Source organism: Peromyscus leucopus, chromosome 18, assembly GCF_004664715.2.
Source record: "Peromyscus leucopus breed LL Stock chromosome 18, UCI_PerLeu_2.1, whole genome shotgun sequence".
Lineage (NCBI taxonomy): Eukaryota > Metazoa > Chordata > Mammalia > Rodentia > Cricetidae > Peromyscus > Peromyscus leucopus.
Genome location: NC_051078.1, coordinates 45,763,222 through 45,785,262, shown reverse-complemented (window position 1 = coordinate 45,785,262; position 22,041 = coordinate 45,763,222). Strand labels below are relative to the sequence as shown.

The 22,041-nt window shown below is 44.9% G+C and overlaps 1 protein-coding gene across 2 annotated transcripts in view; it reads right to left on the bottom strand.

The window, feature by feature from the left end:
• Positions 1-22,041, bottom strand: part of Tcp11l2 (t-complex 11 like 2) — a 35,343-nt gene that overhangs the window by 10,472 nt on the left and 2,830 nt on the right. The window contains exons 2-6 of one of the 2 annotated variants that reach the window (XM_028883623.2): positions 17,570-17,736; positions 15,088-15,223; positions 14,102-14,222; positions 12,711-12,931; positions 9,295-9,431 (exon numbers count right to left, since the gene is read on the bottom strand). In XM_028883623.2, coding sequence (XP_028739456.1) covers positions 9,295-9,431; positions 12,711-12,931; positions 14,102-14,222; positions 15,088-15,223; positions 17,570-17,726 — 772 coding nt within the window. In that variant the 5' untranslated portion in view covers positions 17,727-17,736. The remainder of the gene's footprint in view (positions 1-9,294; positions 9,432-12,710; positions 12,932-14,101; positions 14,223-15,087; positions 15,224-17,569; positions 17,737-22,041) is intronic. The other variant, XM_037196896.1, reaches the window with a different exon arrangement.

Genomic DNA, 22,041 nt, shown 5'->3' with positions numbered 1-22,041 from the left:
TGGGTAAACAAGAAGATTGCAGGCTATTGTAGTCCAATCGAGAGTGAATGGACACGAGAGTGAATGGACACGAGAGTGAATGGACAAGGGCATTGAAAATAGAGAGGAATCAGCCGGGCGGTGGTGGTGCACGCCTTTAATCCCAGCACTCGGGAGGCAGAGCCAGGCAGATCTCTGTGAGTTTGAGGCCAGCCTGGGCTACCGAGTGAGTTCTAGGAAAGGCACAAAGCTACACAGATAAACCCTTTCTCGAAAATCCTCCCCAGCCCCCCAACAAGAAAAGAAAATAGAGAGGAATTGTGGGAAAGGAGAAACACTTATTTAGAAGCAGTGTCCACGGGTCTTGAGGACCACTTAAATGTAAAAAGGATGAAAGGCTTGTAGGATTACTCCCATGTCCCTGTGAGGACTGCAGAATGAATGATTGTGCCATATCCTGAGATACAAAGGACAGATTAGAGGACGAACAACATACAGTCTTCCCACAACTTTCTGAAAGCTACCAGCTGTCTTCTAGCTCTTCAGTCTACTCTGACAGCGTCTCATCCGAGGATACCCCCTGGAACCCTCTCTCTTCTTGCTGTCTGTGATTTTTCACCCCCGGTTTCCTTGAATAATATCATAAATCACACCTGGGGTTCTCTTCCTGTCCCTTAAACACACTTCCCAGGACAACCAGCCTGTCTCCATCTGTCACTCTCCAGTCCCCCTAGACGTCTTCCTCATGGTCATCATTTCCATCTGCACCCCAGAAGGGCCCCAGCCCTCTCTGAGCCTCGTCCTCCCCTGCTTTGGATGTCCTCATGGGAAAGAGCAGGTGGGAGGGATGAAGGGACAGTGTGGCAGTCATCAGGACACAGGTGTGGAGACTGTCACAGCTGCAGACAAGGCGAAGATGCTTAGGAAGCAACAGGCGCCCAGGACTTCCTTACCTTTGCTTTTAAAACTCGTTCTGTTTCCCACACATAGAAATGCACACATGTACACGGACATACGGTTTCATGAAGTAACATGCCCCACTGTAAAGTGCTCACTTTGGTCAGTTTTGACCATTTATGATCTGAGCAACAACTATCCCACACCAGATGAAAACGATTTCCATCACCCCAAGTTCTCTCATCTCCCTCTCAGTCACTGTCCTCTGCTCTCAACTACTGACTTCAGGGGCTACTTTTGCCTCCTGTAGTCCCCTGTAAATGGAATTATCTAGTACCTAGCACGTTTCTGAAATTACCCATGCTGTCACTATTCATAGATTATTTCTCCTGGTGGGGGGAAGCTTTCAAAATAACCTCACAACCTTTTAATTTTTAAATAGTTCAAGCCGTGAGAAGTGAAAAACCAGCAAACCAGCACAGGATATCTCCAAGCTCTTCACCTAGCTGCCACCATGGCAAGCAGCATCGTAAATAACCACAGCATCCTGTCAAAGCAGGAAACAAAGATGACTTCAGCACAACAGCACTAACTGAGGTGTAGGCTTTATTTGGATTTCATCAGTTTTTAATGCATTCTTTATGTGTGTGTACACCTCCAGGCAACACATTATAGAAGTGATTTAATATATACACCAGGGCTGACTCATTCCATTTACACACACACACACACACACACACACACACACACACACACACACACACACACACAAAAAAAAAAAAAACCAGAGAGAGAGAGAGAGAGAGAGAGAGAGAGAGAGAGAGAGAGAGAGAGAGAGAGAGCAAGTTCCCTCATGTTACCTCTGAATAGCTGCCTTCCTACCCTAAGCCTACTCTCTGGCACCCATGGATGGAGTGAATCAAGCAAGTCATGAATACAAATTGAATGTCTGAATCTTGATTCTCCTCCAAATGTTGTATTTTGAAGCCTAACTCAAATTCAGGGTATGGACTTGGAGCTGAAGCCTCTAGAAGTTAATCAACTGAGATGCGGTCACAAGGGCAGAGTCCTCCGACGGTGCCGTGCCTTTCTCAGAGACCCAAATCAGCTCACTCTCTCTTTCCACATGTACACACTGAAATTCAGACACGTAAGAAGCAAGAAGGGTATCTGAGGGGCTGGAGAGATGTTCCAGCATTTGAAAGAGCACTGTTTGCTCCTCTAGAGGACCGAGTTCGATTCCCAGCATCCACACAGCAGCTCACAACTATCTTTAACTCCAATTCCAGGGCCACAGGACACCCTCTTCTGGCCTCTATGAGCACTAGGTAGCATGTGGTGCACAGAAATATAAGCAGGCAAAACACCATACACATAAAATAGAAATATTACTTTCAAAAGGAAGATGGGTGTCTGAAAGCCAAGAAGAAAGTTCTCAAGAGACAAGGCGTGGTGGTGGCATCTGCAATCCCAGTAAGCAGTGAATGACTCCCTACTCAGTGCCGTCCATACACATTACAGCCGTTTCTAAAATTCCAAACAGCACACAGGCAAGCAGAGAGGCACCTTCTTCCTTGCAATTGATTTGGTGAGAACAAACGTCATGTCCAGTAGAGGGGCTGAGCTGCAACAGCCTGCTCCCAACACATAGGGAGTGAAGAAATGTGACTGTAGGGTCAAATCTGCATTGTAGATTAATAAACCTCAATTAAGGGAAGCCTAATACCAAAGCAATCGAGGCATGATTTAGAACTTGTGTATCACACTCTCCCCTGCCAGATAAGTGGCCAGTGAACTGCTTGGGAGCTTGGCTTCTGAGCAAGATGCTGCTCAAGTCGGCCTGATTTCACTCGTTAGCACTGTTCCTTGGCTAACTTACTTAATACAGCACCACACCTGCTATCCCAGGTCCACATCTGTAAACGGGACATAGAAAACAAGAGTCCCTTCCTGCAGCTGGGGTAAGGGTTCAAGAAATGAATACATGCAATTCTCTGAGAGGTCAGGTCATTCTAGCAAGTAGGAAATGTCTAATAAGGGTTAGCAATTGTGATGTTCACCCATTCACCTACAGACACCTCAGGGAGTGGGGTAGACTGTCTCTACTTGCACTAGATTTGGTATTTGAAGCACATGAGGTCTGAACTCATTTCTCTGTCATAGATCAGCTGTGTGAACTGATGGTAAAGTTACCTCAGACAGCATGATCGCACAGGCATAAAGAATGTGGATTCGTTTTTACATACCAATTAGGGCTTTTGCTAGAGAAAGTGTAATCTCAGCAGACCCCTTTAAAGAAAACTCAACTCTCCTCTGGAATGCTATATAAGAAATATGACAGAACAGAAAATCCAGTTACCCAGCACAATCCTTCGTGTCAGGCAAGGACTGTTCAGAAGGATGGATGAGAGAAGGAAGTGGTGATGATAGGAGAGTGTGTCCCTGAACCTGCACCTCGTATGGAACTTACTGCTGTCTACAAGTGTATTAGCAAGCACCACCTCTTCAGTGGAGCTGACTCTGCCAGACAACAGATGAGGGTGTGAAGAGCACAATTTGTCTCAGACAAGAAACCATCCCAAGGGGCTGCCACCAGATTTTCTTGTTTACTGGAGACCCAGCTCTCTTAAAGCACAAGGAAATCCCTTTAGCTCATGAGATAGATTCATTTCCACTCTTGACCTACAACAGGGTATCTCAGTTTCAGCACCAGTGGCATTTGAGGCTAGATAACCCTTTGCTGTGGGGCACTGTCCTGACCACTCTGGGATGTTTAGTGGCACTCCTGACCTCTCTGCCTGATAGATTCCAGTAGAATACCATGACCCCTACCATCAGAACAGGACAGTCAAAAGTCCCTAGACAGGATTCAATGGGGGCCAGGCAGACTACCCCTGATGAAGAGCACTGCTTTAGGTAACAATTAGTATCCATTTACGTTTTGTTCACAGATTTCCATTTACCCTGAATCCCCTATCTCCTACATCATAAACCAAATGAAATCACACTGATGACTAGTCCAGAGGCTTTAGGTTTAGAGGCAATTTTTCTATTGCACTGTTGGCCTTAGGGCAAAATTCACTTTGTTTTACATTAGACCCAGTTCTAAGATTTCCCACTAGAAGCAAATTGCTTTTTGTATCACAGCTCTCATAAAAGCATCCATTTGGTAGATATTATAGGGTAGCAATTGCCAAGAGGAGCAAACTGAGTACGGGTGCAGATTTAAAAAACAACAACAAAGGAAAGAAATAGAGACCAGATTGCAGTTCTTCCTTGGAGTGGGGTACTTCAACAGGGGTAACTCATGACTGGTGCTGCTTGCTACAATAAGGCCACCGCACCCCCAATCTAAGCTCTGGTTCTTCTCAGTGGCAAATACTTTGTTTGGTTTGCTAGCTCTGTGTATAAAGATGGAAAAGGTCTTTTATTTAAAAGATATCCAACAGAGAGCATGGAGTGGAAATCCAGGGAGATATGCCATGTGACAGCTAATCAGCATTTACATTGTATGTTTAATCATCAGAGCTGACATAGTTAAAGCCCAGTTAGTTATCACCAACTAAAGCAACAGTGTGGCTTGGTGGCGCCCAACTCCAGCTGCCTTTAGAATCATCCAGGGACTTTAAAAACCACCATCCTGAGCACAGCCCCCAGCAGCTCCTGGAGTTGGTGACTTTGTCAGTCTAAGGTAGGGCGTGGGCACCAGTGTTCGAGGACCACAGGTCATGTGAGCACACATTCAGAACTGCACAGAACCAGGAAAGCAGAAGGCTTTACGGTCCAACACCTGCATTTCTCTCAGCTGTATTGAGATTTCACTCCCCAAGATGGTACACTGACTGCTTCATGTGGCCCCAAAAGTAAGGTCAACAGGTGAGGTACTTTGTAACCTTCCTAAGTCTTGGAAAGACTAGTAAGAGTGTCTCCATTTGCTCATATATTCAATAGTAACCACTGATGACCTGTTTTTGTTTGTTTGTTTGTTTGTTTTTATTATGCAAGACAGGGTTTCTCTGTGCAGCCCTGGGTGGCGAGAACTTGCCATGTAGACCAGGCTGGCCTCGAACTCACAGAGATCCACCTGCCTCTGCCTCCCGAGTGCTGGGATTAAAGGTGTGTGCAACTGCCATCCAGCTACTGATGACCTTGTATGTGATGGGTACTGTACCAAGTGCTGGGGAGTCACAGATGAGTAAACACGGTCTAAGCTCTTGGGAGGCAGAAACACAAGAACATGCAGTGTCATGATAGTGACCTTTAGTCACTCCAACTTTCCTTTAGAAAAACGTCTCCTTATCCGTGACATGTATTCTTTTTGTTCTGCCATGTTCCCTTATTTCATGTCTTCTTTTAAAACTATCAATTAAGAGGCCCAGCCTCCCTAATGAGAGGTTTGGCTCAGCTAACTCTATGCCCATTTGGCTCCTTTTGGGGTCTCAATGTTACCAGTGTTTAGGCCCTTGTCTGTCTGCCAACCCAGTCTGGCTTTCCTTGATATGTCCTGGTGAATGTTAGCTGCTCTTTCTAGTCTGAGAACTCCTCATTCTTCTATCCACTTGTTTTTTTCTATGCTGGCTAGAGTTGGCTTCTGTTGCTTGTAACACAACCCAGGTAATATAACACAAAAGGGCAAAAACACAAAGCAAGAGATGAGTCGCAGAGAAGTTTGAACTTGGACTTGGGAGAGCCAGCTTCCAGCAGCGCTGCTCCTTACTGGGCACCACTCTGAGGTCAGTGCAGAGCACCAGTGCCTCCCCTCCTCTTCTGTTCCAGTGTTTGTCTGTTGTTTTGGTTGCTGTCTTTTGTGTGGGATTCAAGGCTTGTGCTACCAACACCCAGATCTTAATGGTTTGGGTTTTTTTAAGACTTATTTTGATGTTAGGGCAGGGACCAATTTTTGGCAGAGTGACTGGGGATATAATTAACAACTGACCGATACTCTATTTCCTGTACTCTTGATTTCTCTAGCTGGGCAAAAATGAACTCTAAGCATAGCTGACTTGGCTGTATTCTTAAGTCTGTGGGAAAGAGCCAAGTCAACATGAAAGGTGAAAAATAAGCAAATAATTTGAGATAAACAAAGCTAGATTCAACTACATATGAAGGAGTTTGCCCAAGATTTGCAGCTGTCTGGATTGAAGGTCTGACTTCGTTTAAATGCATATATTCACACACACAGGTACACATGATCCCACTGAGTCTCAGGAAGTCGATGCTGAGAACACAGTCAAGTTCAGGCTTCAGATTAAAGGACTTTCTCCTGCCCCCAATTCCTTTACAATTGGAGCTAACAGAATCCTTGAAGTCACAGAACTTTATCACTAAAGAGTCTTTAGTGGGGAGCTGGAGAGATGGCTCAGAGGTTAAGAGCACTGGCTGTTCTTCCAGAGGTCATGAGTTCAATTCCCAGCAACCACATGGTGGCTCACAACCATCTGTAATGAGATCTAGCGCCCTCTTGTGTATAGACAGAAAACTGTATACATAATAAATAAATAAATGTATCTTAAAAAAAAAAAAAAAAGAGTCTTTAGTGATCATCTGCTGTTCGATCTTAAACAGTATTATAATAAAAAACCTGTAGCCAGATATCAGGGTGAACGCTAAACGATCAGAGAAGCAGAACAGGCCACAGTCACCACCTACTACCTCACCAGCTCCACAGATCCTCTGACTGAAATCCTCTGAGTCTTTAAAGGGTCTCAGCTGAACTGAACTTTTTCCTATCGCCTCACACCTTATATACCTTTCTCTGCCCAGCCATGTCACTTCCTAGGATTAAAGGTGTGTGCTACCACTGCCTGGCTCTGTTTCCAGTGTGGCCTTGAACTCACAGAGATCCAGATGCTCTCCGCCTCCGAGTCATGGGATTAAGGGTGTGTGCCACCACTGTCTGGCCTTTATGTCTAAGCTAGTGGCTGGCTCTGTCCTCTGATCCTCAGGTAATTTACTAGAGTACACAATATATTACCACAATCATCTAGTCCCACCCACCAGGTGACATCATAGAACCCTTTGCAATGTGTGCCACTAAGAGTCAGTGTCTTGTTCTAGGAGAAGCAGGGCTCCAAGTGTTAAAAGGCACATGCTTGCTGGGCATGGTGCCACACACCTCTAATCCCAGCACTCTGGAGGCAGAGGCAGGGGGATCTCTGAGTTCAAGGACAACCAGGGCTACACAGAGAAACCATGTCCCAAAAAACCAACAGAAAAGAAAAAAGAATTGGCACATGCTCTAAGGCAGAGAACATCTGAGTGGCCAGGCTCTCCAGCTACTGACCTCATCAGGGCCTGTAACTTAGCCTCAGTTTCCCCATATGTAAATAGAGGGCAATGATACCTCCAACCTCTGGATTTCAGGGAGACCTGAATGAACCAGTCAAGGAATGAGTTTGACAAAGGTCACAGTGTCACCACCAGCAGTAGAGAGAGGTCTGTCCCAAACTTCAAACAGCTCCAACTATCAGAAGATCTAACCATCCGTCTACTATTTCCTTGTGAAGATCTTAATTTGCCCCACAGAGCTTAAGAAAGGTCTCTAAATTGCTCTCAAAAGAGAATGTGGTGTTACGAGCTTGTTACCCAGCAGAACATGCCTCAATTTATGACCATTCCTCACGTGGCTTCCACAATCTATGTGCTCCCCTGGGTGTGCTCTAGTGCGTAGGGGCCCATTTAAAAGCAGCGACCATTGTGCCCATTTTACAGAGTGCTACTGTGTTATCATTGTGATGGAAAAGCTCAGTCTGTTAAAGGTGGGCCAGAGGGGAGGTAGGCTACCCAACAGCCTCAGACCACAGCTAATAAAGTTCCAATCAACACAGCCACCTGCTAGCTGCCATGGCACCTCAAGCTCTCCACTGGAAAAGTAAAGGGTACCAGGACCCAGCTCCCTGGGCACTTGATTGATGGAGGGAGTGTTTACTTGATTCCATCCTTCTCTGCCCCCTCTGCAGTCATAAACCTACTAAAACAGCTCCCATCACCATTATCAATAACCTTCGCTAGTTAAATCCAGTGGTCAAGTCTTGGCTTCATCCCTCTTGATAACTTAGAAGGTCCTGTCACATCCACTCATGTTTCCCCTAACCACACTGTAGGAACCCTCCTGACTCAGTCTACTTCCCTGGCTACTCTCAAGTCTCCATTGTTGATCCTCCCCATGTCACCTCTAGATGCTATCCATCCCAGGCCATCCCCTCGGCAGCCACACTTACTCCCTAAGGCTGTCTTATCCCATGCAGTAAGAATAAGTGCACGGACTGTGTGAGTCTGTCTGGGTGAGCCCAGCTGCGTACTTTATAAGCTGTGATATAGAAGCAAATGACTTAACCTTTCTATGCCTCAGTTTCCCCATTTATAAAGTGGGAGGCAATTTCATATACTTGTAATGTTAAATTAGTTATGTAAGCAAATTAGAATGTGCTCAGCACTTTTTAAGTGTTAACTCTCTACTTCTATCGCTTTATATAGTATAAACATGCTGATGTTTATATCCATGAAAGTAACAATCACATGCTGCTTCCCTGCTCAAGACTCTCAAGACTCTTCATTAAAACTGGACTGCTCACAATCTTATCGCACGATCTGTCTTTGTCTCCCTCTCCACCAACGGCCCCATTCTTCCTTGCCGACTTCCCTCAGGCACATCTGCCTTGGCTATTGTCAAACCAAAGCCAGTGTCTCTTCAGGGCTGTCCTAGCTGCCCCCTTTCCTTCACACCTGTGTGTGCCCTTCCAGAGGTAGGTGTGTGTGTGTGTGTGTGTGTGTGTGTGTGTGTGTGTGTTGTTGTTGTTGTTGTTGTTGTTGTTGTTGTTGTTTCGAGACAGGGCTTCTCTGTAGTTTTGGTGCCTGTCCTGGATCTCACTCTGTAGACCAGGCTGGCCTCGAACTCAGAGAGATCCACCCAGCTCTGCTTCCTGAGTGCTGGGATTAAAGGCGTGCACCACCACCACCCAGCATTTTTCCAGAGTTCTAAGCAAACTCTGCTCAAATGTTACTTACTAAAGAAGCCTTGCCTCATCCCTCCGACAGGTGGCCTCCACCCTCATTCCTGTCCTTCCACTGTTTGTTCCCGAATAATCCATGTGATAGTGTACGCTTGTTTGTTATGCCTACTAGAATGTTAGCTCTGTGGAGACTACAACTTCATATTGTTTCGTCTATTGTCATACCACAGCACCTTCCCAACAAGATACAGCAGATGCTCAATAAACCTTTATGGAATAAATAAATGGAAAAATTAAAAGGTGCTCAGCACATCTCCTGAGACAAAACAAAAATAACCACAAGTTTGTGATTTCAACTTTTAAGAGGCTTAAAATGTTTTAACATTAACACAACACAAACAGGCGAAAGTTACATTGCCATATTTTGACCTAATTTTGACATAAGCACACACTGTATTATACATACTTGGAGTTTCTTCCAAAATTTCCTGAAATTTGTTTCTCTCATATTCCACCAAATCACGTTGAATGTAAGGTCTAATATTCCTAATGACAAAATTCGTCATGTCCAGTCTCATGAGGTCCAAAACACGGAATATTTGTCTAAAAATTTCAGAATTGAAAGGAGAAGTGGTTAGTTAGGAAGTTCAATTGAAACTGAGGACTACTACTTATGTGTCACAGGCTGGATAAGATAAACCTCTTGAAAACGGTGCTGAGGCATCAACTGTCACTCCCCAGGGTCACTTTTCAAGGAAGTTATACACGTGTATTCCACAGGTCTCCTCCACACATTGCAAAATCACCTACTGTGGCAGTATTTGTACACCAGCCGCCCATCCCCCACAGCCTGCTGTAACTTCAAGGAGCCTGAACACAGTGCGTAGGATTCCACTTCTAAGGAAGGAAGGAAAGCATCTGTGTAAATCAAAGGTCGGAAGGTGAGGCATTGAGGAGAAAGCCGCCCTGCTCAAACCCAGCCTCTCCACCCATCAGGCCTACGCTCATGCACCCTTCCTCAGGGTCCTTATGCCTCAGATTTCCATGACCAAAAGAGAGGACATCCCTTTGGAAGTGTGTCATGAACAGTAGTGAGATAATGGAGACAGAAGTTCAGGAAGCAATCGTGTTCATCGCTGCTCTTTGTATAATAGCCAGGAAATGGACAGCCTGGTTATCTGTCAACTGATGGGTGGATGAAAATACAGTCCACTTAGCCCAGTGGTTGTCGACACTCCTAGTGCTGTGGCCCTTTAATACAGCTCTCCATGTGGTGGTCACCTCCAACCATAACATTATTTTTTTGCTACTTCATAACTGTAATTTTGCTGTTATCAATCATAATGTAGGTGGACAGTGGTGGTGCATGTCTTTAAGCACTCGGGAGGCAGAGACTGGAGGATCTCTGAGTTCCTGGCCAGCCTGGTCTACAGAGTAAGTTCAAGGACAGCCAGGGCTACACAGAGAAACCTTGTTAAAAACAAACACCCCTCCCCCAAAGAATCAATGTAAACATCTGTGTTTTCTGATGGTCTTAGGTGACCCCTGTGAAAAAGGGAGTTTGACCCAGAGGTTGAGAAACACTGATTTATACTATAGTATCTTATCAAATGTTAAAAACCAGAATTATGAAATGTACAGGCAAGTGGAAAAATGCATGGAACTGGAAACCATTCTACTGAGTGAAGTGACTGAGACCTAGAGAGACAGACTTCCATGTCTTCTCTCATGTGAGGACCCCAGCTTGGACTTCTGTATTGTAAAGTGTCTGTAAAGGCCAAGACACAGGAGACAGTAAGATGCATGGAACATGAAAGCTGATGAGGGGGAAATACGATGTGTGAAAAGGTTTAGACAGGGATGGGGCGGGGGTGTATAACAAAAACAAAAGATGCATGAAAAAATCCATATAAAAACCCACTTCTTTAAAGCTAACTAAAAACCCCCAATTTTTTTTAAAAAAGCTAGGAGTGAAGAAACCCTACATGAGTGAGTAATGCCGCACCCAGAAGTCATGGGTCTCTAAACAAAAATATCAGTGTCAGGAATAGGACATCTCCTCTGAGTTGTTGCCCAGAGAGGTCCCAAAATTTTCTCCAAAACAACGTCAGCAGTTGCCACTGTTCTTTGTTGCCCACCAGAATTAGACAGGAAAACTAGGCTTACTGCTAAGATGCTACACATTATTGATTGTCAGACATAGAAAATTAATCTGGATCTCAGAGGGCAGCTCCCCTGGCTGCTAGTGTATGTAGTGTCAGAAAGTGTTATCCAGGCTGCTGGGGGTGTGGATAATCCACCAATGGTTTTATCTAGCTGTGAACCCTGTGGGCTACAAAACGGACCTTCTGGGCAACAGTGGCATGGCTATTTGTGGGGTAACCAACTACATTCTGATTGCATTTAAGGCCTACGTCACAGAAAGGAATACACACCTGATACTGTAAGCTAAATCAACGTCCTGTGACTTAGGAGGCCATAGGCCATAGAGGGGACCTACTATTGTTGTTTGGCTAAATACACATTGTCAATCTTCCTTCTAAGTATTTATGTTTATACTCATAGATCACTGCTGCTCTCAACCTCAGACAGAGATGTCCCTTTTTACAGTGGGTGAAGGGCACAAGGAGGTATCCATGAAGTTCCACCCCTGCCTAAGAGCGACTAGCAGTTAACGGTTGCTGGGAAAGGGGGTGATATTTTCTTCAGTGGCTATTGCCACTCGTGAGTTACACATGCTCCAGCAAACAGCCTCCACCCATGTTTATACAAGCAACTCCAAACTCAGTGGATTAAAAAAAAAAAAGTGGCATCCAGTAGGTACCCACGACCAAGATAAACACTAGAGATCTGACATCATATGCCAGTAATATTGGTGGCTAGAAGAAGAGCTTCTGTAATCTTCCAGAACTCAGGACATTTCTAAAGACATATAAAGCCAATTTTACAGACAGGTGAAGCATCACCTTGACAAACTGTCAATTTACCACAGGCTACAAATGAAATTACTTTCTGTATTCTATATATAGACCAGTTTCCATCTCCTTGTTTTCTAAAACTATAACATGAACCTTGGTTCTCAGTATGTCCTCTGGGATTAGGAGGAAGTGACTGCCACCAGAGATAAACAAGATGCTCACACATCAATGTGAACCTCCCACCCTAGGAGGAACTGCAGCAGAGCTGGAGATTTGAGGCTAAGTATCTCCAGACAGGATCTCCCTTCTGCAGCCCCACTTCAGTCTGGTGAGACAAAGTCAAGGGTACTGCCCCTCGGTGCTGTGTTCTCACACTGATGTCTCACAGTCTCTTTCCTCTTGTAGCTGAATGGAGGCAATATCACCAACTGGTGAGGGACAACCAAGAACAGGAGAGCCTGGCTTCCCAAAAGGAAAGTAGAGAGCTGCTGACCAATACTCCCAGAGTCAGACACTAGTACAAAACAATTTTTTTATTAACAAAATCCCTGAGAATTCAATAGCAGCTAATGACTCTTCCCAATGCAGATGGCTTCCTCTAACCCTGACTACATTAGAATCCAGTTGCTGGAAGTTCTACAACCCTATAAGCATCCTTCAATAGCACCAATAACAACTGTTTAATTAGCACAGTGCATTGTTCAAAGTCTCTCTCTCCCTCTAAACCCCTGGGGCCAGGAATTCAGTTTTTATTACTGTATCCTCAGGGTCCACTGAAGGCAGACTAACAACCTGGCTAGAAAATTCTATACACTCTGTCAAGGACTGACTGGATTCCTGCTTTTTTGTTTTCTCTGTGTCACAAACTCCTCTGGAAGACCAGTTATCTACGCTCCCCATGCTCCCAGGTCTCTGAATGAACGTGAAGACACTATAAGAAAATGGATGCAGCAAAAGGGCTAACCTCAGCATCTCCACGATGTTGGTAGTAGCCTTCAGCTCTCTGATATCTTCATCTCTCACAGGAGCACACATCTTTCCCATCGTGTTGATGACATAGTTGGCCAGACCTTGAATATCAACAGCACTGTGCTCGGCCTGCTGTCTAATGAGGTCAATGTCCAAAACTTCACAGATCTGATTGTGAAGCCTGTTCCCACCAGGAGTGAGAAAAGAGAGGAGAGTCTGCACGGGGAAAGAAGAGTCAGCAGCACAGTTACCGAAGGAGGTGCTCCCCATTCACACACGGGTGTCCCGATGTTGCCTAGGAAGTACTGGGTCAGAAACACTCAGTGTCTCCACCTTGAGAACAAAGCTCCATCTGCTGATCAAAAGCCACCACTGTGGTGACTGACTGACATTTCAGAAGAACACAACTGACAAGGATGCAGAACCTGAACACTTCCAAAGCCTTCCGCGAGGAAGGAGGAACGGCTTGCACACCGTGGCTCCAAAACCACTCAGGAGTAGACGGAAAAGCCCTGTGAAGTCCATGAAGAATGCGCTGCACACAAATACTATACAAGCCGGTGGCTAACTGAGTACTCATCACGGGTTGGCTCCAAGCTCATGTACACTGTAATGGCTGGGGAACAAGCCCTGAGCCTGACAGTCTCAATTCAGATCCCTCTGACCTCAAAGCTTTGTGACCCGGGGTGAGTTAGAGAACTGTGCACATAAAATACTACAACAGTGTACGGTAAAGAGCAAGCATCTTGTCAATGACACTGAAAAGAACTGCCATCTTCTCATTGAGTTCCTGTAACTACCCTGTGAACACTCAAAAAGCTGACATTTTTAGAGGGTGAGCCTATTCCAAAGCCAGGTCTAACTCCAAGGTCTTGTTTTGTGCTCAAAGCTCTATCTACCCTGAGCTCTATCTGCTGCTGTTTCCCTAGATTCCACCCACCGCTCCGAGGTTCACAGAAGAATCTACTGGAATCTGATAGTCTTTTAAAGTGAAAGATGATACAAAGATACCAAACAGTCTTCTGAGAAGAAACCAACTGCTACAATGTATTGCATACATACACCCATTCCTGTTCCTATGTTGAAAGCCAATTCTGACAGGTAATTATTAGTCATGAGAGTAGATTCATCAGAAATGGGATTAATGCGTTTATGAAAGGGACCCAAGAGGGCTCCTTTGTCTGCCCCCCCCCATGTCATGTGAGGATAAAGAAAGAAGGATTCTAAATAGGCCTTCACCAGGCAGCAAAAGTGCTGGTGTCTTGGTCTTAGACTTCTCAGCCTCTAAGACTGTGAGGAATTTCTACTGTTTATAAGCTATCCATCTACGGTATCCATCACACAGACCCCAGGGATTAAGGCACTAATGGAACAACATCAACTTGCCTCTCTGATTTCTTCAAACAGTCTGATGGCATACTCATATTGGGGGGGCTCGGCACTGAGATCTGCTTCCAAGACATCCCAGAAGGCCTGGTGAACAACACGCTTCACTTGACCAGCAAGGCTACAGGGAAAAAAAATGGACTATTTAGTTTTAATGAGCATTGAAAGATACATGTTCACTATAGATATTTAGAAAATACATTTAAAAACCCAGAACTTAGCTTACCCTTAAGCCCATGATTAATCTCTTAGCATATTTTCCTTGTTCAGAGCATGAACAATGTTTTCAGACAATAAAAACACTGAGCTGGAGAGATGTCTTAGTGAGTAAGACTTGTGGAATCACAAGGACAGGCAGTCAGATCTCAGAACCCTCTTAACAAACCAGGTGTCCTACAAATACCTGGGGATTTGGAGGAATCAAAAGTCCTCTTGTGGCCTCCATGCACACACATAGTCAAACAGATAGACACATGCACACAAATAAAAATAAATACTAAAAAAACACCAATATGCACAATATAATACATTTTTTTTCATTTAGAGATTCATGTTTTCCCCTAAACTCTAAAATGTTTCCTTAGCATATCTTTTAATAACTTCAAAAAATTCTGTCCTAAGAAGGCATATCATGACTTAGTAGACAGTCTTCTATACAGCTCTGTATTTAGGGTAAGATAACAACAGCATTGCTCTTTCTTCAATAGCTGAGCATGCACTGAAGGGACAGAACAGGTTGGTCCCAAGGAGACATGCCTTTGAATGGCTGCCACATTCTACTCAGATGTCCCATTTAAAGCCAGCCAGGAATGAACTGCTGAAATAGGAGACTTCCCAGGAAGCACTCACAAGAATCAGTGCATTCCCACTGAACTCTTCGCTACATTTAATCTCACACACACACACACACACACACACACACACACACACACACACACACACACACTCTTTAGCATCCTTCACATACACACAGGATTCCAGGTTACCTGTTCTCTGGGAGGGCATTTTGCTTCAATTGGAAGTTCTCATTCACAGCTATTTCATGAGCAAGAGTCATGTCTGATAAGTTCTTCGCAGCAGCCATCACGTCATCGAACGTCACACCCCCGGGAGGGCTTGTTGCTGAAAGGAAAGCGAAGTCAGCTGATTCGGTAGGAGAGAAGCTGACATCCAATGTCCCCAGTGCCAGGCAGGCTCTTTCTCAGGTAAATATCACGGTTCTACAAGTCAGAGAGCATACACTAAAGAAAGGTGGGCTTGGCAAAGATTTCAAGTATCGAAGCGCTCCCTCTTCAGCTTTAGTTTCCATATTTATAATAAATTTTCAAATGTTCCTGGGACAAACTCCTTAATATAGGCCTATTATAACTTTTAAAAACTGAAACCAGTTTCTTTTCCATGTTTATTGACATATGTGTTTACATGTACTAACAGTAGATTGACAGATGAGGCTGTGTACTTCCTCACTGTATATACAGTTTAATGTAAGGCTGAAGTTCATTCCCATTTCTGCCATTTGTTAGTTCATTTGACTTCACTGACACATATATTAGCCTCTTAAGAGGCTCTCTCAGAGGCAATTAATTAAGACAATTAATTTTTTTCTTTTTAGTTTTTTTCATGACAGGGTTTTTCCGCGTAGCCCTGGCTGTCCTGGATCTTGCTCTGTAGACCACAGGCTGGTCTTGAACTCAGAGTTCCACCTGCCTCTGCCTCCTGAGTGCTGGGATTAAAGGTGCGCTGCCACTGTTGAGCAATTTAAGTAAGAGCATAGGAGGAACTCAATACATAATTAAATCATAACAAAATATATTTGAGAGGGTAGATTATTTACTCAATAGGAAAATAGTGAAGAGTTATTTCTAGATATTATACTAAGAAATTGTTCTAATAAATTAAGTTTACAAAATCACTTTTGGAAAAAAATCTCAGCTTCAGTTAACTAGAAGTCATGACCTCAAATAAAGGCATGGATAGGCAATACTTTCCATTTGTTGTAACTGTTCTAGGGGAGGGAGGGAGAGGAAGTGCTTAAGTGGAGGAAGGTGAGAAAGATGATGCCTGGGAACTGGCCAAGTCCTTCTTTGGAATGCCTGGGTACCATGATATCAGATATAGAGACCCTGGACATGGTGTCAAGAATGAGGAAAGATGCAGAAGTGCATGGCTGCTGTGGATTCTCTACCTCAAGATTCTCCTTAAAAACACCTGTAGTCTTTGGTCCAATCACCAGTGACATCCAGAACGTCTCAGTGCATCAGGATGCTCATAAAACCCCATTTATAAAAGAGCAACACAAGGTAGGAAATGACTGCCCAATGACAAATCAGTGAACACGTACAAATGTCTGTTACTCTACGACATGGTAGGTGGTCCTGAGGACAGTGTTTATCATGAGTAGGTATATGTTTGGGTTACGATACTAAGGGCAAGAGTCCACATCAGTGTGAGGGACGATGGTCTGGCAGTGCTGGCCGCTGGCTGTCATGTCTGGGTGATGCTCCAGGCCATCTCTTCTTTTCTCTATACTATAGATTTTCCAAGTTTTAAAGCTGGAAATGTAAAAATTGAAATAAACAAAACTAATTGTTTTGAAGTGGGCATCTGATCATATTGAACATCAGTTGCTTTTTCCTACCTTAGCTTTGCTAGTTTTAGATGTTCTGTACTTTCTAGATAAAATGCTAATTCAAAACGTAAAAAAACAAAAGGCAAAATCAAGTAGTTCATACCTGTATCTGTAGCCCTGGTGGGGGGGGGGAAGCTGAGGAGGAAAGTGGCACAGGTTCAAAGCCAGCCTGGGCTACAGAGTGAAATCTTGTGGAAGGAAGGGGAAGGAAAAAAAGAGCCTGCTTGACCCACGTCCTGTGTCCACAGACAGGAGGTGGGGGGGGGGTGTCTGTCCCCCCAGTGACAGCCGCTCTTCTGGCTCTCCCACAACCCACAGTGTAGTAATTCTCCCTGTGGGTTGATCTGGGGGGATTTGCACAACAGTGTTTAAAATCAGCAGGGAAACTCTCTTTAGATTATTTCACTTCCTGTCCACCCTTCCGGAAAGGCAAATTTCCTTCGATGTGAAACAGAAAAGACTGATTTGGCTTCATCATAATCTGCACAAGATAATCTCAAGAAGGGGTGTTGCCACCATTTGGGAGACAAAACAGGCAGGGCTGAGGATGGGGTTCAGTCTCAGGTTAGAGACGACAAGGCTCAAATAAAATGAGCAGGTTACAGGAGACAAGGTTCAACATAAAATAATGAGCAGGCTCCAGAAGCCAAGGCTCAACATAAAGTGAGCAGGCTCCAGGCTTATTCCCAAGAACACACGCAGACAGCTACAGTGCCTTCGACACGCTATTCTGGTGGCTCTAGAAAGGAGGGGGAAGATCTGCACAACACTTCTGAGTTTTCAAAGCCACCTGCACTGCCAGCACCCCGCCGCCCCCTGCCTTGCTCCCTGTTGCTCACAGGCAGGAGAGCTGGATTTGCTGGAGAAATCGCTGGTGAAGCTCTGCCTGGAACACTCATAGTCACTGAGCGAAGCCATGCTTTCGGAGAACCGAGAAGACTCTGAATCACTCTGCTGGTCCTCGTTCACACACTGCTTCTCATCATTCAAAGGCATCTTGTATCACCTTGGGTATGGAGAGAGAGAGAAAGAGGGAAGGGAGTGGGAGGGAGGGAAGGAGGGAGGGAGAGAGGGAGGGAGGGGGGGAGAGAGATGGGGGGGGCGTGAGAGAGACAGAGACAGCGAGAACCTGCCCAGACAGAGAGACCCTGAATCAACATGGTTTCCAACATGCTTTTTCCAACATGGATAATATAATGCCCACAGGTGTGACAGTAGAGGGGAACAAAGGTCCCCAAGAAATTACTTCCCCCTTCCTCAGCACCCTGACCAACACTGCTGCAAGATCATCAAGACTTCCTTCCATATCCAGTGCAAATGTGGAGCAGCTCTAAGTGATGACAAATCCTTTTAAAATGCACACAGAGCGCAGACGCTCTCTCCTGGGTTGGTGAGGTAAGGCTCTGTGGGTTCCTTGGCAGACTCTTATTCTGTTCTGGGGAAGTCACTTAACCACCTGAGTCTGGGAAAGCAAGGCTCAAAGACTGACCTTCCAGGCCTTGGTCAAGACTGAAGAGGATTAACTGCATCACGGGGCTTCTTCACACAGCACGCAAACACAGTTACTCTTCTTACCGCTTTGTTTTAAATCAATTAGGTTTAGCTGGGGAGATGGTTTGGGTAAGGGCACTTGCTGCCAAGCCCAGTGACCTGAGTTCAATCCCTGCAATCCACATGATAGAAGGAGACAACCAATTCCACAAACTGTCCTCTGACCTCCACAAGTGCTGTGAGCATGAATGTACCTATACACATACACAGGGTAAATTTAAAGAATGAAACTTACAAAGAAAATAAGGATGCTCAACACACTCTTGGCACCTCTGTGAGCCTCTCAAGAGAATGAAAGACTGAAGAGACTTCCTGGACTACCAGGTCTCTCCATTTCCATAAGAACTGTCCCAGCACGAAGACCAAGACCTGTTGTTTGGTTTGGACCTAACAATTCACAAAGCAGCTAGCACAACTTACCCAACACCTAGGAAGATAAACGGACTCAGAGGGACAAGATTTACTCCACCATGGAACCAGCCCCTAGACGGTAAGTCAAGTGCTTTCTCTGGGACATCACAGAGCATCCCAAGGAAGGGGACAGGCCTAGCACAATAGAGAAAGCATATGAATGCCAGCCCTGGGCCCATAACACCAGCCAGGGCTATGAGGAAATCAGCCTTGATAGGAACATAGTATCGTTGACACCAAAAGGGATTTTGCCCAAGGGAGAAGGCACTTCCAACCTGGATAGGCAACAAAGATAAAGTTCACTTCAGTGAGGGATGGGATACTTTGCACAAATGCCAAAAAAAAAAAAAAAAAAAAAGGAAAAGCCATTAACAATGCATAATATGACTGGGAATGCCTCTACAATTTCTTAAATGAATCTATCTGTTCATATTTACAGAGTACCTACTGTGCACCAGGCACTGGGAAAAGTAACTGAACAAAATAGACATTGTCCTGTTCTCAAGTATGGTTACATAAAGCTGTGTGAGCCATCTGGAGACAAGGTATTGCTGAGAAGCACTAAGGGGTACAGAGGAGAGACCCAGACGTCATTGTGAGATATAGGGCAAACTGCATCTCTTGGGTGCTGACAGGAACAAGGATGAGCCTGGGAGTGGGGGGGGGGGTCGTGAAAAGGGAAAAAGGCCAAAGGGCATTTCCACCTGGTCTCAACCAAAACTTTCTTCAGTCTTGACACTCACAGAGATGCACATTGGCTCAGGTCAAAACTTGAGCAGCCAGAGAATTGTGAATTGCTTCTGCAGATAGAAAGGCACTGAGCAGTGGGGAACTGCCACTTGGAAGCATTCACCCTATCTTACAATCCCAAAGCTGACTACCATAGACATGGGCTATAAAATAGTTCCGAACTCTTGGCTCTTCAGTAGCAAGTTCTTCTGTCCCGTGAAAACTGGTTTTTACCTGAGCGTTTACTACAGTGTCCTGGGGGGAGGCAGGGAGGACAGGAGAGAATGAGCTGCTGTCACTCTCTGCCATGAGTTCACTTCCCATTGCTGGCACTACTTGAAAATGCTTCATTCTGAGGAGGCCTCCCCCTGTCCTCCACCACATGGCACTCTGCTCAGCAGCTCTGTAGCATGTCCCCTTCCTCTCCACAAAAGGACTTGATGATGGGCCAGTGAATACAAACATCTGTGTATCAGGCATGAGGAACTGAATTCAAGTCCCCAAAGCCCAGATTAAACCTGTAATCCCATGGCCGCGGGGAGGGACAGCGGGACTTCTGGGGCTTGCTGGACTCTACCTAGCTCCAAGTGCAGTGGGAGACCCTGTCTCAAGGAACTAGGGTGGGGTGACGAAGCAGGCTTTCAGCATGCTCACACCCCCAAAAAGCATCTGCAGCTGTTTTCTTGCAGTTGACTGCTTTTGAGTCTCCTTGGTAAGGGAGACACAGTGCCTCATCCAGCACCAAGTTCACGACAAATATTCAGGGTCAGCTACATCACAGTCACTGGATCCTATTTGGAACAGATTCAAGGAGAACATCTGCAAACAAACAGCCCTACACATTCACATGCCCGCTGCTGCCAAGTACAGCTCTAGAGCAGAGACACTACCATGTATGCCAGCTTCTTTACTGAATCCAAACCCCAGGTCTTGTCACGCCTGGGCTGGCTCCTGCTTTCTCTACTGCAGTGGCCTTACACCAACAGGGTATTTCAGTAAAAATGAATAAAAGCTTTCATCTATGGGAATTTATGAACCGGTTCATTTTATATTCCAGCTGGACAGCGCATTCGGTAGGTGTTATAATTACTTGAACAAGGAAGTCAGGTACAAGACTTAAAAAGTAAGAAGCACGAGGTTAAGAGCTAGAACCCAGTCTGTCACCAGCTTACTGTGTGACTTCATGCACAGCTGTTTTCTCGGGGGCAGAGGACCATGAGGTGGACTAATTTCAGATTCTTTCAGTCAGAAATTGATAAGATGCTCCTCCAAACCAGAGTTCCATGAAACAGCATGAGATGTTTTTAAAAAAAGCAAACATACATACAGCAAGCATGTTTAATTGTATGCAACTAAGTTTTGTGTCAACCTGTCACTGGAGGTAGAATCTGAGGCACTCAGCTATAACAGAAAATTGAAAAGTATCACACTGTTTAGAAGCTCTTTAGTAGGCAAAAGCATCAATGTTACAACCGGGACTTACTGTATCCAAGCAGAAGCTTGTCTTTGAAGCAAGGCACTCACCACTTTGTTAAGAGTTGTCTATTTTGTATGTAGGTAAACCCCAAATGCCTAACGTGTGGAGCTGGAGTGCAACTTCACCTGGTAACTAAGGAGAGGGGCTGGGACAGTGTCGGACACAGACAACAGGACACCGGTGACTGTGGACTTCTGTCCAATCACCTTGGCCATTAAGACAGGAGAACAAAATCATGTTTCCCCTACAGAAAAACAAGCCTGGCAGTGACCCTAGGACAGAACTACATGCTTTTCTGAAATATGAAACTATCAAATGGCCTGTCCCAGTGAGAGAGATCGTCTGCAGGCGCCCTCACACCAATCCTTCTCTTCCTCCATCTTGAGTTTCCACATGGGTCCTCTGGGACAACCAACTCAACCGAGAAGACATTGAGGGTAACTAGACTGCTTCAACTATTTCAGATTCTTAGACTGGTGATAATAAAGCCGTTTGTTTCAAAGAAGCACACTGCTTTTCCTACTGACAAACTTAGATCCACCTTGCTGGCCACCAAAGCAACTCCCAGTTAAATCAAGCGATCCGGCAGGAACACCAACCTGAGGACTCACTGGCCAAAGGTAAAGACAGTCGATACCTCCAAGCAAAGTTTCCAACATTATTACAACGGGTCACTATTTGAAGAAACTGCAGATTGTATGTATCAGTCCATTCTTTTCTAACATTCAGCATCATGTCACTCCTCAGGACCAGTCAGCAGGTAAAGATTTATTGCTGAATTAAATACATTGATGAGTAATGACAGTTTACTGCTAACATTTTAGAGATGAAGAAATAGATACAGGAACCTAAAGGAGCCATCCATGTGTCTCACCACAGAGAACAGGGAGATCAGTTATTAATTTGTGATTCTTCAGTTTATATTTGACTTCATGTCCTTATTTCCTTTCTACAGAAAACTATTTCTATAAATAACCTGTCCTGGTGCAGGATTATAAAAAGACACTAGCACTGACATACATGTCCCCGAGGCAGTAAGAACACTGCTCACCAAGTGAGTATCCTCATATGAACAAATCTGGCCCCATGTCTACTCAGAAAACAACTGGAGTTTTCAATCTGTCAGCCTGGATCACATTGCTC